Below are 16,899 nucleotides of genomic sequence, written 5' to 3' on the forward strand. Positions count from 1 at the left end.
AGAGGTGGGGAGTGGCTGGGAGGACACAGAAAGCTGAGAGAGGAATTATTTAGGTACTTTCATGGCTGTCACTATGTGTGTATTTGAAAGATTTTCCTAGGCTCTGTGGCTACATGGGCATTATCATTCTTACTGCTTTTTACAGCTAGGGTGTGAGAGAAACCCCAGTTCCACATGAATTCAGGTGCTTTTATTTCAGGGTTGCTCAGTCCCCAGTCCCATTTCAGGAGCTGACCTTGACTCCCCCCTTGTTGCAGCCAGGAGTCTCTGTCTTAGATGTCATCCTGACACTGTAGCCAAGTCAGGCTCCTGAAGAGACCAAAAGGTAATTTTCCCCTCTCTGCAACATTAATTAAACTGAAAACAGTGTTATTTTAGCACAGGATCAAATGAGAGCCTCATATCTGGGGCGTGGGGTGCATGTGTGCTGGGGGAGGTTAGAAGCAGCATGGAGCCAATTTTGGAAATACCACACAAAAACTTCAAGATGTGGCACATCCCTAGCCCATTGATCTATCACCACACAAGCCGCTCTGAGCTACCTGGGGTGGCACTGGTTGTCCCATGGAGGACCAGGGCCTGGTGCATCTGCATCTGGAGCAAGACTGATGCTGAATTGCTGGAAGGCAATTAAAAAACAAACATTCTCATGCTGTACTCACAGCCTTTGTTGAAAGCACTGTAATATACCTGCCCTACTGCAAGCAGATATTTGTTTTCTGCTTTTGGTGGAGGAGCTCAGCACTCTGCAGCACTGCCCAGCCCAAAGACAAGCCCTAGCCATGACCCCAGCAAGTGCAAGTGATTGAGGTTGCAGAGGACAAAGTTGGTTACAAAGACCATCAGTGGTCAATGAGGATATGCACAGCATATCCTCACTCTTCCAGCAAATCCATGCTTGTACGCAGCACCCTGCCTGTCTACAGGAAGTGCATGACTGATCCAGTCACCATCCTCGTGTCTTAGGTCTTAGGGAGTGGGTTACTCCACATACTGCTGCAGGATGTTACGTATTTCATGATCTGCCTTTTCTAATCTCTCCTTATCTCTTACTCCAACCCCCTTCTCATGGCCCTCACCTATTGCAAATTCCCTTTTTAAGCTGGAGTGAAGCACACAAATATTTTCATGCTGCACAAATATGCTGTTTTGTGCATAATGCCACAGGAGGCTTTTTAAAATAGAGGACCTTTAGTGCTGTGATAACAGCCTCCTCATTTACACAAATGAAATCTTCCATCCACCTCAGCACTCGTCTGCTCAGCAGTCCCCATGCAAAATGGTTGGCACAGCACCCGCTCATCACAGGCTACAGAATTAATACAGAATATTCCATACTTAATAGGAAAACACTAAGCAGGAGGTTTGGAAATACCTTGCACATGTAAGTGATGTTCAGGTTTTCCTTCTAGTACGTCCCCAGCAGCAAATCCGTTGTCTTCCTTCTATGTGAAATCACTGCTACTCTAAATACTATAGTGCAAAAGAGGACAACTGTGTGTGTTAGCCCATTCACCAGCACCTTGGACCATCCTGTCTGCTCACCTTGACACTTCTTGCTCCCTCACCTTCATTTCCTGTTCCTTCATCTCTTGTTCAGGGTCCAAAAAGCACAGGCACTATCAAAACAAGACTTTTCATTTACTCTGCATAAATGAAAAGATAGTTTTATAACCTCTACGTATTTTAAAAGAGCTAATGGAAGATATTGGTGGCCACACTGGACCATGGTAAATCTTTGACTCAAACTGGCTTTTCAGGAGCAGTATTTTAACAGCATCACAGTAAAATCTGGAATCAGACATCAGCAATTCTGCTCTAATGTTTCTATTTATATTTGACAGCACAAAGACTTCAAACCGAAGGACAGAATTCCTCTGCAGTACATAGCAGAGAGACTTTAGAAAATTATTAATTGTGCATCTTCCTACTTTCTCAGGTCAGGCTGTAACCCTTTAGGGACAGGCTATTGTGGAGCATTTATATTTGTTCTGGAATTCACCACACTGCTACCAGACATGCAAAGCACTCCCAGGCTCTGGTCTGGGCCTGACCCTGACCTCCTCAAGCCTTCAGGTAGACTCTGCATCCTAAACTGCTCTCAGCATGGCTCTTATTTAAAGACTTGGAGCATTTTGTTTCCCATTCTGAGTTTATGAGACACAGAAAGCTTTGGTTGTCACCTCCCTGCAATTCGAGAGCAAGATTATGGGTGCTCTTTTCATGCGCATCTTGCAGACTAATTTCTTCTCCCTTCCATCTGTTGTTTGACTTCTTTTCCTTCATTACACATTAGCAATCAACAGCTAACCCATGGTGGGCCTCTCCCTGTACAGGCCTCTGAACATTTCTTGCTGAGGGAGCATTCCACATGAATGGCTCCCACTCAGGTTTTCTGCTCCAAGCAGGACATTTATGCCTGTCTAACCTTAATGTGATTACTGTCCCATTAGCAGCTCTACCTATTGATTGGCAGAAACGTTCTCTATCACCTTGAAGTCCAGAAGCATTGTAACAATGTATTAAAAAAAAAAAAAGAGAGAGAGAAAAGAAAGAACATAGGATGTTATACATTTCTTATTACAGTACCTTACCTGACAAAACTGCAGCTGTCCAAGTTTATCTTCGCTAGTCTGTAATGAAGACTTCAGTTTTAGGAACTGTCATTCTGCTAAAAGATCCGATTTCTCTGTGATATAATAGCCCATGTACAATAATTGAATCAAAAGCACAAATGGAGTCAACACTTTGTAACATACTTTAGCACAGTAGCTACCTGATTTTGCTAGCACTTTATTTCAATTTAGGCCAAAAGACAATTTAAAAAGATTCCTTCCCAAATACACAATTAGAAAGATACGAGTTACTACTCAGAGCGATATTTTGACTCAGTGCTCTTAGTTGGTTTAGCTGAAATTCAACCTTGGTGATATCCAAACGTCCAATAAAATTGTTCATGGAAAATTCCCGTATTTGTAGACCATCGTTAAGTTGTTCAGCTGCAGCTCCAGGGTCGCTGATATCTGGAGCACAAGGCCTATCTTCCTGGGGAGTTTCTTATGGCACAGGATGTTTTACACTGTTACCTGAGAAATAACAAACATAACAGATAGTTACATATAATAGCATCTTTGATCTTTGTTAGCAAGACAAAAGGTAAGGCTGTTTATTGCTAACAAGTTAGGTGCTCATTAGTATGTTCCAATAGGAAACACTGACAGCAATAAGCAGAAGGAAACGTTCAGTGTTAAATCCACACACAACACATTTCAGCTCCTATTATAGCCAATGCAATAGGGAAAGGAAGAAATCCTTGCACACAACTATCCTAAAATAATGTATCAGAGCAAAAGCAAGGAGCATTTGTTGGATTTATAATCTACTTTTCCAACAAAGTTCACTTCCAGACAATACAAATGCCTGCCTTTCACTCCTAACCCACAAAACACCCTCCAAAGGAGGTCAGGATCATTTTACAAAAAACAAACATGAAGTGAAGCCACCTTGCTGATGTCGCCGAGTAAGACAGCCCAGTCTGCAGCTCTGCCAACCACTAGGCATAGGAACAAAGGATTAGAAAGGGTATTCTGTGTCATCAAATCCAGCTTCTTACTCTTCAAATCAATTCTGCTGCAATAATCTCATGCAAGAGCCTTTGGGGTGCATGATCTCTTATATAAGCTCCTGCAAATGCTCTTTCAAGATCATCATCTCTTGCGTATCCTCATCCACTCTGACCCTGTGGTGGGACTCTACCTAATGCCAAGGTATTGCACACCAGTGATCTGGGACCATTGCCCTGAAAATGTCTCCAGTCTCACATGCTGGAGAATAATGAATGGGGTATGCCCATGAATGGGGTATTCCCATGTCTGCTCCAATTTATGCATCTCTTGATGTTCCATCCTAGTAAAAGACCTGCAACAGGTAACATAAGATATGAAGGTGTTCCTGAAGCAGAGAAATAAAAATGCTGAGAGCCTGACAACTTCAACTGTGAAAACTGGTTGTGAAATCCCTGCATAAACTCATGGCCCAACTGTTACTGCACCATTAACAGGAGGTTTGTGGCAGCCGGAGGTGCTAAGGCAGATACTTGGGCTTACCCCTGCACATACCTGTCCTTTTGTGTCAGACTGCATCCTGGTAAACAACTGAGTCTCAAGTATGCTCAGTTCAATATGTTCCCAAAGTCCATCACTCCCTTCCTTTTTCAAATAGCCACTTAGTGGAGGAGTTATTAATGCTCTTCCACCTACAAAGCCTGGACACCAAAAGCCTGGACTCTGAGGTCACACTTGAGTTGCTGGTTAGAGTGTCTCTCTGGACAGCTCTATTATGCAGCAGCTACAGCAGTAAGGTAACAATACAAACCTTTAATAATAATCGAGCATGAAGTGGGCTTTTTGCTTGGGATCCTCAGTTTTGTACCTTCTCTTCAGAGTGTGGTTAGAGGTGGCTTCAATATTTGGAAAACTATTCCAGCTTATCAAACACAAAGCTGTTACACAACTGTTAGACAAGGGCAGGGCCCCAAACTCGTTCCCTGGGGCTATGAGTGAGGTTTGGATCCTTGCTGTTGTTTCGGCTGCAACTCCCCAACCACCCACTTCTTTGTCTGATTGTCTTTTCTCACTGAAACATATGTTCCTCCTTTCCATGGCATTTTGAGCAACAGTTTCCATTTTATGTCCTTATTGACTGACAGTTTGATGGCAGGCTGTAAATGACTTAGCACGTGTTTTGTGAATCTGCTCGAATGCAGGCCTGGCTGCTTAGTACATGCATCCTTTTGCAGCTTTAGGGGCAAGAGATTAGTGTCATTTTAGTACAGGTTTGGGTGAAAAAAAAGTACTTGACCACAGTTGGTATCACCCTTATTTGAAGCTCAGCATTGTCCTGTACCTCCATTCTTTTACCCCAGATCCTGGGACATAACATCCTTCAGTTATGTTTAGCTTTGCCCATTTTTACTCTCATACAATGTGGCATACGTAAAGCTCAATGATGAATCAGGAATGGATCAGACAACCCAGGTAAGCATTCAGGCTGTTGGATGTGCAAGTTCAGAGAATATCTAGCCCTCTGTCAGCTTTCTTTGCTAACAGTAACACAGTTGATGCTTTGCTTTGTGCGCTACAGTCTTGTCTGCATCTCTGGCCATGACGTTTCTACTGTAGCTATAATTACAGGATCCAAGCAGTGCTGCATGGAATACACGTACTCTTGACAGCTGAATTAAATGGCCACCTACAGGGAAATTGAAGTCCAGAGAATGAGGTGTATAACTTTCAGCAGAGTACTACTTACAGCCTCAAAATTCCAGAGCCCAGGAATAGGTGTGAGGGGGGACATTATGTTTACACTGGCCTCTAACAAGAGGAAGACATTTCACTTAACTATAGCTAACCTTATCACAGCTTTGTTTTCATAAGGATAAGAATGATATGCTTCAACCAGAAAGCATTAGCACACCACATTTATTTACGGAAGCCTTTTGCCCTAAGCCTTCTAGGGCAGGTATTATTGTTGTACACAATTGCTGCACTACTTCTGGCTGCTTACATCTTCCCTTGAAGAGATAATTTAATTCCTGTGCATAAACCTTCTCCCTGCTACAGAGGTGGTGGGTCTGGATGTTGCACACTTTGAAAATACTAGCAAGGGCCAGATTATGTCTGTCTGTTGGATTTCTGTTGATATTAACTCCCCTCACATCCCACTGGAATCACAGAAAGATTATATGTACTTTACTGCAGAAAAAAAAGAGAACTTTGGGCAAGAATACATAGGCCCTATGATCTGATCCATCTTTGCTATTTCCGACTACTTGAAGCATAATGTCACACTAAAGCATTCTCTTCTGACAGATTGTTAACAATGCTTTTCCAAGGTGACCTTCATGAAACATGTTTCTTTTGGAGCTTATATTTCACTCTCAGGTCATAACATTTTCACACAGACAAGCAAACCATCAGCTCCCCATTTCTAATTAATAGTTCTTGGAGGCTTCTGAGTGGGGGATGTAATTAACAGCACTTAAATTTGGAGTGCAGAGAAATCTATAGCTGACTACTAGGATGTGTATTTACTTACAGATTATACACAAACAGCTCCTAAGTGCAGCCATAAAGAGCTCTCAGCGCAGGACCATTCATTACTCTGAGTCTAACTCTTGTAAAGCACTCAAAAAATTGCCCTGCTTATAAAGCAAGGCTATGAGACTGAGGGGGTCCCTTCCTCCTGTACCCTTTTCCCCTGCTCCCATTCCCCACACCAGAGCCTACAGCATGCTGTGTTTCCTGTGATGGATGGTGACTGCTTGCTAAAAAGCTGCCACAACCTTCGCTATGGTCCCCACTGCAGGTACAGCATCCTCTGGGGCAGAGCAGATTGTGTCCTCACTGTATGGCATGTGTCCCAGATCCACTCTGTGGATCCACTTCAAGGCACAGCCATTAGTTTGTGGTTTTATTCAGTTTAAAGTACAATAAAAGGAGTGCTTTTTGTGCAGTAAAGCAATCAAAGAAGGGTGTTGTATGCCATCCTATCATACTTGCCTAAAGTTAAGGAAAGTGATGGGACTGGTTTGGTGCAATGCATGCAGCATGGATTGTTAGAAGTGCTGGAGCAAAATCAGATGCAAGCCAAACTACCAGTTAAATCCCCTCTGGTCAGCTGCTGCTAACAGCGGTAGTTTCCCTACTGAAGTCAATAGAACAGCATATTTTCACACATACTGCGTGCTCTTGGTGGAGAAGAGGCAGCTGTGAGGCAGGATAAGTGCTCTTAAAGAATGAGATCACGCCTTTTTTTGCGGTGGGGGAAAGAAAAAAACCCCAAAGAATAGAATTCATTCTCTGACAAAGTTGAGAAGCCTGTGTTCTCCAGAAACTTCCCCACTTCCAGACTGGGGATGAAGGGGAGAACAGACAACAGAAATCCTGCACAACTCTGCAACCTGCATTATTTGGAGAGGTTTTAAAAAGAACTTGGCATGCTGAATGACACAAAATATTCAGATGGTTAAGCAAGTAAAAGCTGTTGACTATCCGTAACTCTAAAAGCACTAGGCAACAGACTATCACTGTCAACCCCTTTATGCAAAGGGATGTTTTGACATTGTACTTCAGACTGACTCCTTTTCTAATGGCATAAAAGTATTACTTCAGTTATGAATAAAACAGGAAAACTTCCACTGAAACTTGTGTAGCCTGGTTCTTTCTTCAGAAACAACAACACAGAGTGAAACTGCCTTTGAAGAGAAGCGTTTTTCATATACTATATCTGAAGGTTAGTAACTCTTTTAATCTTTAGCTGTTTTGTGATTTTAAATGCACAAAACACCCTGCTATAGATAAAGGTGCATCTGAAAATAAGCTTGGAAATTAAGATGCTGCAGGGGGGGTTGGAACTAGGTAATATTAAAGTCCTCTCCAACCCAAACCTTCCTGTGATTCTATGAGATAGTCTACAAATGCAGGTGATATGTGCTACTGAACCTAGTCAAGTTATATAGCTGTGTGACAGTGTAGGACTTGCGATAAATGCAAAGATATCTGGGGAAGCTCTGAAAGACAGTTCAGCCTGTCCTGGCTAGTCCAGCTGGGCTGGGCTTCTTTGAATGAAGCACTTGAGTAGAAAAATAATGCATAAGACCAGAAAAATTGCTATTTATAGGCTCCAGAACACCCACATTCAGCTCTTTCTCACTTTCCCTGTGCCGCATGAAACAACTCAAGTCAAATATCATCCAGGTAAAGCTATAAATAGCAAAATAAATCCTTTGTAGGTGAAAATTTAAAATAGCTTCAAAGAAGGATGCATATAACCTTGTTAATTTGCCAGAAGTTTTCCATCTTCATCACTTCAGAAGCAAGGTTAAGAGAGCAATAAAGGCTGAGAAATTCAGAAGGTGTTCAAATATACCTTTATCTCAGGTTCAGAGCTTTAAACCTCAGAAGCAAATCAATGTCAGGGAGAAAAGATTGACAGTGATCTTTTGTGTTGGGAATCAAGGGTTGGAAGGACTGCCTGTAGTAGGCAAAATACACTCATGATAATGATGCCAGTAAGATTTAATTTACCAGTCTGTTCTAGGAAAGGTAATGACCTTAAACATAATGTGAAACTTATCAAGAGGTCAGCTGTGCAGACATACACTGATATATTTTCGTAATAAATGGAAGTAAAAGTCCAGCCCCATGAATTTGCTTGCAGGAATGGATTTATACCATTTATCTAGCTTTGTGTTTAGTATCAGAAGAATCTAAGAATATTCGATTGATAAGTGGGGATTTAATCCCACTCCTTTGTGAATCTCTGCAGGAAAACTTTTCAAATTCCATTTCTAACAAAAAAAAAAAAAAAAAAAAAAAAATCCAAAACCTACCAGATATACAACGGGGAAAAACATAACACCGGGATAAGGATGTGCTGTTACAGATGTAAGATGGGAATTACATATGTTAAACAGCTTTCTCTGTGCCAGTCCACAGAAGCATTGACACAGCTAATTTGACTGGAAAAGACAAAAGCATGGTCATCATGCAAAAGAACCGAGTCTGATGAGCTCAAACAAAAATAACAAAATGGCACAGGAGATGAGAGCTGCCATGTGTGCCACGCACACATCCTGTTCATGCTCAAGATTTATCAATGAATAAAGAATATCAAGAATTAATGTTCAGCTCAAGATTTATGAAGCTGGGCTTCAAGCAGTGAGTCACAGGCAGAGAGGAGGGATATTTATGGGATTTCAGTTCTTCAGAGGGAAAAAATACGACAGAGTCAAAAATGGCAGAGAAATGAGAGTGCTGGATGATGGCAAACATCATATGGGGAACAGGGGAAAGGGAGCTTTTGGCATCACTGCTGCAACACACATGCCAGTGTAACTCCTATTGATCTCTGGGGCCCGGTTCATTTCTACTGGAAAAATCTGGCTTCTGGGACTCCAGGTACAAAATGAAAACCTCACAATTTCTAGAGCACCAATGGTAGCATTTACCAAGTGGTTCCTCTTTTCAATTTTCCCCTGCAAATCTTTTTCTTTTAGGGCTAGTGCAAAATTTAGCAGAACAGGCAGTTTTCCAGCAGGCTTAATTTTGAAAGTTGAACTGATCAGACGATTTAAGATTTGAGAGATAAAGTTAGCATTTGCCTATCCACTCTACAGTTTGAATTCTGCTGGGATTTTCTACATAGAGGTGCATATATATATATATCTATCTATATATATATATATCTGAGCATACACAGAAACACCAGGTTTTAGCTCTTCATAGAGGTACCAAGGCTATTTTCTGTTCTAAAGACAGAGGGAGGATATGTTAGGTTAGACATTTCTCCGAAGTAACTGCTGATGATTCTGATTTGCAGATATGTTAGTTTTTGTTGTCTGGAAACTAAAGGCTCTAGGAAGGTGCTGATTTGCTCAAGGAGGAGCATGTTATTTTAGCCACTGTTGCAGTGCTGCGTCCTTTTGGAAGCAACACAAACCTAGGAGCTTCTGTTTCTTTTGTTTCATATTCCCCCTCTGTCCTCAAGAAGCCTATGGAGGCTTGAACAGGTTTTCATGTGTTGCAGGAATAAATCAATGTGTAAATCATTACCTCTAATTTTCCTGAAAATACTTCTTCAGAATTGCTGCTTCAGCTGCCATTTCTTCTTCTGTCCTCCATTTGTCAGGGGAATCCTCTTTGTCGTGTCGCTGCAACTTTTATTGAGAGAGAAAGAAGGAAAAAAAGCGTCTTATTTTTTTTTTTCCCCAGTTTTATTGTAAAATTCAGTGCATCCCTGTGTGCAACCCATCTAACTATTCCATGTGTCTGTGGTATTGAAGGACCTGGTGATAAAGAGATGAAGAGTGAAGGTTACGAGTTTAGAGTGGTGACAGTAGTTAACCGATTCTGATGGACTAATGATGATAACTCAAGGTGCCAGGATAAATGATAGGCAGTGACAGAGTTCACCTTTGACTTGATGGTCAAACACCTTGTGAGTCTTTGATGCAAAGCTGGTAGAGAAGGTAATAGGAAAACAACCACATTCGGGTATCCTGAAGTGTCCATTACATCAGTGGAGTAAGCGATGCAGGAGCTGCCTGGACACCTTGTCAGTAATCTATTTTAAATCTTCTCTCTAGCCTTTCCTCCACGCATGGGGCCACCTTTCCCATCAAAACCTGTTGTGATAACAAGGCCCTGTTGCAGCTGTTTCCCAGTGGCAGCTCATATCAGTAGTTTTCAGAAGAGATACAATCCCTCCCTGCATGCAAGTTATTTGTCCTTCCTTACCCTTGCTGAAAGTGAGACGTATCCCCAGTCTAGAAAGAAAACCTATTATTTTAAGCATAATGATGATGCAATGCAGGAAAAGATACAAAGTATGTGAAACATTTAATTTTTGCATCTAGCTTGCATAATATGCTCACAAAAGTAAGTCCTATCCCATATACAGTAAGCATTAAGTGATCTTATCCCAGACATGATGATTTCAAATACATCCTTTGCCCCTCCAGAAGGACAAGCTGATGGGTTTGCTGATCTCCAGAAGAAGGGATTTCTATTTTATAGCAAATATAACATGCCAGCACTTAGAGTGACTATTTGTACATATGTTCATCCAAAGACTGCCTGACACTCATCAAGGGAATTTACAACAGACAGCAGAAGCATTTGCATTAATGGCTTAAGTACTGAGATTTCCAGTGTGTCTCTAGGAACAGAGCACAGATCGTATTAACAGCATCAGTGCTTCTGGGGAACATTCTAATACTGACTTTTTGTTAATGTCACAAAGTTGGAAACTAATGAATTTACACCTGGACAAATTTTAGCACAGAAGATAAAGCAGTGAAAAAACAAAGATGAAACAATGCTGAACCTGCCAAGCAAACTGCATCACTGTCTACGGCATGTTTAGCAATAAACTAGGATTGTTAGCATACATCCAACTCACAAATACTTTTATTTTTGCTGCATTTCTCCTACTCTGAATTTTGCTGCCAGCTATAGTCCTATGTAGTTTTACATTCTGCAGCACAGATTTCTCCCTGCTCAGCAGATGAACTGCATTAGAAAGCTATTTCCTTTCCTGCCAATACTATACAGTAGCTGTAGGCAAATCAGAGTGTATTACTGTTCGACTAGTAGAGGACTAATCTTCACTGTTACATTAGCTCTAGGTGTGTTATAAATCCACCTTGTAATAATGCTACAGAATTAGAGAGAAAGATTCAAAAGCCAGAAACTGGTACAGCGTGCACACTGTCAACACACCCTTTGTGTCCATGGGCACAGCGTCATCCACTGTATACACCTATACAGTGTATAGGTACCATGGCTGAGCTGGTAATGAGAGGGAGTTATAGGAAAGAACATACAGCATCCTGTACTTTCCGTGGACTGTGAGCACTTATACTTCACAAGAGAATGCACCAGGCCAAGCCAAGTGGTGGTAAATAAATTGTCTGAGGTGTGAGCTGTTTCTCTAAAAAAGCACTGTCTTGCTCGATCGACCTAGCATCAGCAGGAGATACAGCAGGCAACAGCTAGAAGGCAAGGGAGAGCAGCCCCTGTTCCTCAAGGTCACTTTATTTAACCTGCAAGAAGTGCTTTTAGTGACTTGATTTGGCTGCTGGTCTCCCTTTCTATCCTGTTTCTGTGCAACCCAAGTGACAGCTGACTCGAGGATGAGACTAGTAAAGTGCAGGTTTAACTTCTAGTTTTATTTTCATTTTCCCTGGTCAAAGAAACTGAACAGTAATAAGAAGGCATAGCCAGAAAAGGCTGGTTTTGTTGTCCAAATTAAAACAGTGCGAAGTCACAGACCATGGTGACTTCTCAAAGCTGGCAAAGGAGAGGGTTTTTTTCCTACATAACTGTTAACCTTTAAAAACAATCAATCTTTGATTTAAGGTTAACACAGACATATGGAGAGCAGCAATGAATTCTGAAACTTGCCTAGAAACACAACATACTCCAGCAGCCCTGGCTCCTAGTACACAGCCTGCAGTACCAACACAGCAACACCAGCCAGACACAAAGTGCTTAATGCAGCCTGACCATTCTCTGCTGTTCACAAACGTCTCATACTCAGATGCATCCACATTTCTTGGTATTTGGACAGCAGCTCCTCCTGCAGGACATGGCAGAGGGGCTGAGAGGGGGCTCTGCCTACAGACAGCCCTGCATCACTGCAGCTGGAGCAAATGCTAGCGTATGAAACCTTTTACTGTAGAGCTCCGAGACAGTTATCATTTTAAAACTGCTGGTACTTGGCCTGTTTCCATAAGAGACAAGATATTCTACTACAAAACTCAGAAAGCCCCAAATTCTCTGAGGTCAAACCCACTGCTATATTACAGGAGTGTCCCAGGAGCACAAGCATTAACAAAAGGTAAGCAGCCAGATAAGCATAGTTCAGGTAGCTCTAAAAGGAGAGGATGAGAGAGCATATACGTTTCTTTGAGACAATTCCTATTAATCTAACTTTTCATATTCTGAACAAGCACCAAGACACACATTAGTCACTTCCCTAATCGCAGCTGCCCAGCAAATTACACACTGTATCTGCTCCACATTCTTCAAGCACTAAGACTCTTGTTTATAACTTACTACATCTTGCCTTGCAGTACAAATAAATGCACTATTTCTACAATATGCCCTTCTTCAAGCAGATCATTACTGATGTCTGACTTCTTGGGCTTCCTGATAAATTATCCTCCTCTTTCACCTCAAGCAGAAAATGCTCTTCCACCAATAATCCATGACTGTCAGTCTTGATTACTTGTAAACAGCAGAGCTCCTGGAATATTTCTGCTTGTGAAAAGTGTTCATTTTCTCACTCCTGTCTCCCAGTGTGAGATGCTGGCAGACCTGACAGCTGTGCTTTATGTTATTGTATTAAAGTTGTTAGTGCTGCAGAATGGTCTACATTTTTATCACAGCAATTCTTCAGGGAAACACAATATTGTTTTATAACACGGTTGCATTTGGGAAACCTCTCCTTCTTGCCCTTTGCAGAGGAGCCCAAATTCTCTGTGCAACAGATTATAGGAGACCTGAGTCTATGACTGCCTGTTGTTTGAAATAATATCTATATTATGGTTTGCTCTATTTATGCAATAATACCAGCAGAAAAACAACATGGTTTAATATAGAGCACCAGCCAGAAGTATGGGGAAAAAAGCTTTTATGATATTTAGTACTGTTCTCACTCCCCATGAATATTTACTGTTGCTAGTTAGGAGTTTACAACCTCCAGTGCATTTAACTGAAAGAAGAAAATACAGTGATGGAGAGTAATTACGCCAAACTGCAGCAACACAACAAAACTCAGCTGCTTCAGCAATTATAAAATATAGTATTATGAAACCCAGCAGTTAACAAAAACCCCATGAATTCCTGCTACCAGTTTGGATCAGGTATTAGGCAGTACCCAGCTACTGGTCTCCATTATCATCAATACACCTTGGGGTACCCAGGCCTCTTTTCCACACTTAATTCCCACACTTGAGTGAAACCTACAGAGTAATATTTCAGCATCATATTAACATGGGAACCACAAGGAGGCTGCAAGCTTCATCTCCTGTCTCCAGTAACAACCCTTTTCCAGAGACTGGAGACGAAAGTGAGTTCAGGCTGCTACACCTACGTCTTCCTCCCCTTTTGCCCTCCTCACCCTGGTCTTGTTGTCCTTGCCCTTTCCTCCCACCCGGAGATATCTTTCCTTTCAATTCTCTTTGTATTTAGCTTATATCCTCATAGTAAGACTGCATTTCTAGCTCTCCCCATACCATAATTGTGACATTTACTGCTATTATTGCTATCTCCTGCTGTGCTCTATCCTCCCTTCACCCTCTGCTCCCTTTCTGAAGGGAGTGTGAGCTTTTTGGTGGGCAGCCTCCCCTGCCAAGTCCACCCTTCCTGTCTCCATCTCATTTGCCTTCAGTTGTGGCTTGAGCCTCGACTTAATCAGCAGTGTAAAACGAAAGGAAAATGGATGAAGCAAAACGTTTTCACAAAGAAATTTCTCAGGGACGCTGCATTCCCATAGTCCTAAATTCAGTTTTACCTACCTAGGACGTAGGGGTAATCATTGCAGGAGTTCCCAGCCCTGGCAATCCCCAAGAAAAGGCAAAACACAGGCAGAGAACTGTGGCATGTTCCCTCCTGACCACCTAAGAGATCACCTGCAAGATATTGTGGGATATGGTGCAAGACATCCGTTTCTAAGCCCCTTTTACCATTTTCCCCACTCCACAGCCTGAGCAGCTCAGTCAGTTCAGTGCTTCCTACATCTCTGGGCCTATCTCTATATTTAACTACAGCTGTAAGACTGCTGTAATTTAATTGTTCTAATTTACAGTGAACACTGCAGAAAAACACACCATCCTGTAATTTTCTCATCTGCTGACTTTGCTTAAGACTCTATATCACACCAATATCTGCATTTGCAGGAATCAGAAATCCCCAATTTTGGTGTGGTTTTTACTTGCTGTATTAAATTTGAGTTATGTAAGGAGATGAAGAAGCAGCCCAAGTTGCCTCCATTCTATGAGACACCATCTTTTAACTACCTACTGGAAAACCCTTCTCCAGTCGTTTCACTACCTCTGCACAAAATAAGCTGCTACCTCCCAGCTGCTGCTATTGCTGCAAAGTATATATCCCATTGGAAACCTCAGTTTATCAAATCTTCAGAGAATAGAGGTTTTTTTTTGCTCCTATCAACTCTTCGTCATAGTGACTGCAAATATTTTTTTCAGGTTTATTGTTGTGCTTTGGGGAATGACTTGAACCTTACACTTCACAGACATATGAATAACTGCACCCTTTGTACCAAAAAACTTAGATGAGGAGAATTTTGTGGAAACACGCATAAAGGTTAAACAACCCCCTTAAGCATGTGTGTTTAAGTGCGTCGCTAGAATAAATTGTACAAATGCTAGTTTCTAACAATTGTGCATACAAAAATGGGAAGAAAAAAGAATAAATACTATAGGCACCCTAACAAACTTGCTTTTGAAAGTATAAAGGACAAGTAAAGCCCACGAGCAGAATGACAGTTGTATAGAAAACACATTTGCCATTCGGGGAAATATGTAGATTGCACTCTGAAGAGCTCAAATCTTGACAGCCTTCCAGTTTGGCTCCAGCTGAGATAAAATTCTTGGAAAGTGAGCACATTACAACAGAGATACTTGAAGGAATATCCACTGGGGCAAGAAGTCCTGCCAAAGACTTGGAGAACTGCTACTTACAACACGATACAAATGCAGGCAAGAATCCATAAAGGTGTTTGGATAGTTTTCATTATGTCCATTATCCTCGTAGTTAGCATATAATGTTAACACTTCACCTCTAAAGAAAGGTAGATGATTGTGGGGAGCTTCCTAACAACATTGCCTGGGCAGAGCAAGAGAAATGTGTTGCATAGAGGCCTGGGTAAGAAATGGTAGCGTCATCAATGTGATCATGTTGGGGGAAGCATTCTCCTGCGTTCACAGCCAGTCATGAAACAGTAGTCATCTGGGAAAAGGCTGGTTTTAATAAAGAAAAAGCACTTTAATCAAGGAGAGAGTCACTGATTCAAAAAATTCATGCAGGTACATGTGTTACTTGACTGAAAGCCTTTTCCCAAGAGGTCAGAGCTGCAGAGCAACGTGCATGCCCCACTCTAAGAGCAGGGATAACCTTGAGGTGCCTGTATCAGGCTAATGTATTCTGGCTCCCGACTCAGGGAGTTTCAAAGTCAGAACTTCCCCTGCTAATCTTCTTAACTTTAGACAAATATTTGCCATAACCTGAGCACACTCTGTAACATTCACAACGTGCCAAGGAAGACACTTGTGTTAGGGAGGTTCATTTGCTTTCTTCATATTCTTCTGCCAGTACAAAATGTACCAGCTGCAGTTCCTATGGCATCTGTACAGAGCCTGTTCCCTGGGCAGGGGGATGTGAACATTCCCCCCCATCTCCTGGGGGGAACTTCACCCTTCTCACCACATCTCTTGGAGCTGCAGGAAGAGCCCTCAATAGTGAGAGCAGAAACAGATTTCTTCTCTGGGAATTAGCTTATTCGCATTAAACAAATCCACATCCCCATCAACATTTTCTGAAATTTAGAGAAAAACACTTAATGTGTCCTGGAGTAACTCGTACTCTGAGTCACTCTCTCCACTGACTGTAGGAGGATTTTAAGGAGCCTTCAGATGTCTGAAATGGCACATACCACATGCTTGAAGCAAACCACTCAAAACCTGTTTTGATGTGTGCTTCTCAGGGGACTCCTCACCCACCAACAGGCCTTCCTAGGATGTTACTGTCTACTTTCCACACAGCACTCGGGATCACAGCACTCGGGATCACAGCACTCGGGATCACAGCACTCCTGGATGAAGCTACATTTCCTCAATATGACCTTTTACACAGGCATCCCTCAAACACTTCTTTAGCTTTCAGCACTGCGCACACAAGGCTGCTTTGCCTCCAAGATTGCCTGCCAGGGATTTAAGCAGCCAATACTCTCTAGTAAGTAGGTACTAAAATAGGCTGAAGAATAAATTGCTCTCATTTAACATTCACTCCAAAAAATACGGCTGCATTTATTATGCAGCATATTGTTTTATACAGTGTTTTGTTATAATAAGTCATGTTTAAAATGTCATGACATTTAAATCAACAGCGGTAAGAGGGAAATGCTGAAAAAGAGCAAGACGATCAAAAAGGATTTGAAAAATCCTAGTGAAACATCATGGGCCAAGCACCCTCATTATAGTAAAAATAAAGTCACAAGACAGCTTAAAATTCATAGATGAGAAACCCATTGTAGAGAAACCCACTCTGCTCTCCAGGTCTCTGTGTCACTGTATTGTTACAAGGTCCAGTGGCC

The 16,899-nt window shown here is 41.8% G+C and overlaps 1 protein-coding gene and 1 long non-coding RNA gene across 5 annotated transcripts in view; both read right to left on the bottom strand.

Moving 5' to 3' along the window:
• Nucleotides 1–425: 425 nt before the first annotated feature.
• Nucleotides 426–1,637, bottom strand: LOC136018372 (uncharacterized). Its single transcript, XR_010614375.1, has 3 exons — nucleotides 1,569–1,637; nucleotides 1,376–1,473; nucleotides 426–619 (listed from the first exon to the last, which is right to left on the bottom strand). It is a non-coding gene; the product is annotated as an uncharacterized LOC136018372 (long non-coding RNA).
• A 1,122-nt stretch (nucleotides 1,638–2,759) lies between these two features.
• FHIT (fragile histidine triad diadenosine triphosphatase) overlaps nucleotides 2,760–16,899 on the bottom strand; it is a 570,190-nt gene continuing 556,050 nt past the window's right edge. For all 4 annotated transcript variants that reach the window (XM_065687536.1, XM_065687534.1, XM_065687537.1 and 1 more), the window contains 2 exons: nucleotides 9,615–9,718; nucleotides 2,760–3,086 (listed from right to left, as the gene is read on the bottom strand). In XM_065687536.1, coding sequence (XP_065543608.1) covers nucleotides 9,617–9,718 — 102 coding nt within the window. In that variant the 3' untranslated portion in view covers nucleotides 2,760–3,086; nucleotides 9,615–9,616. The remainder of the gene's footprint in view (nucleotides 3,087–9,614; nucleotides 9,719–16,899) is intronic.

Source organism: Lathamus discolor, chromosome 7, assembly GCF_037157495.1.
Source record: "Lathamus discolor isolate bLatDis1 chromosome 7, bLatDis1.hap1, whole genome shotgun sequence".
NCBI classification, from domain to species: Eukaryota; Metazoa; Chordata; class Aves; order Psittaciformes; family Psittacidae; genus Lathamus; species Lathamus discolor.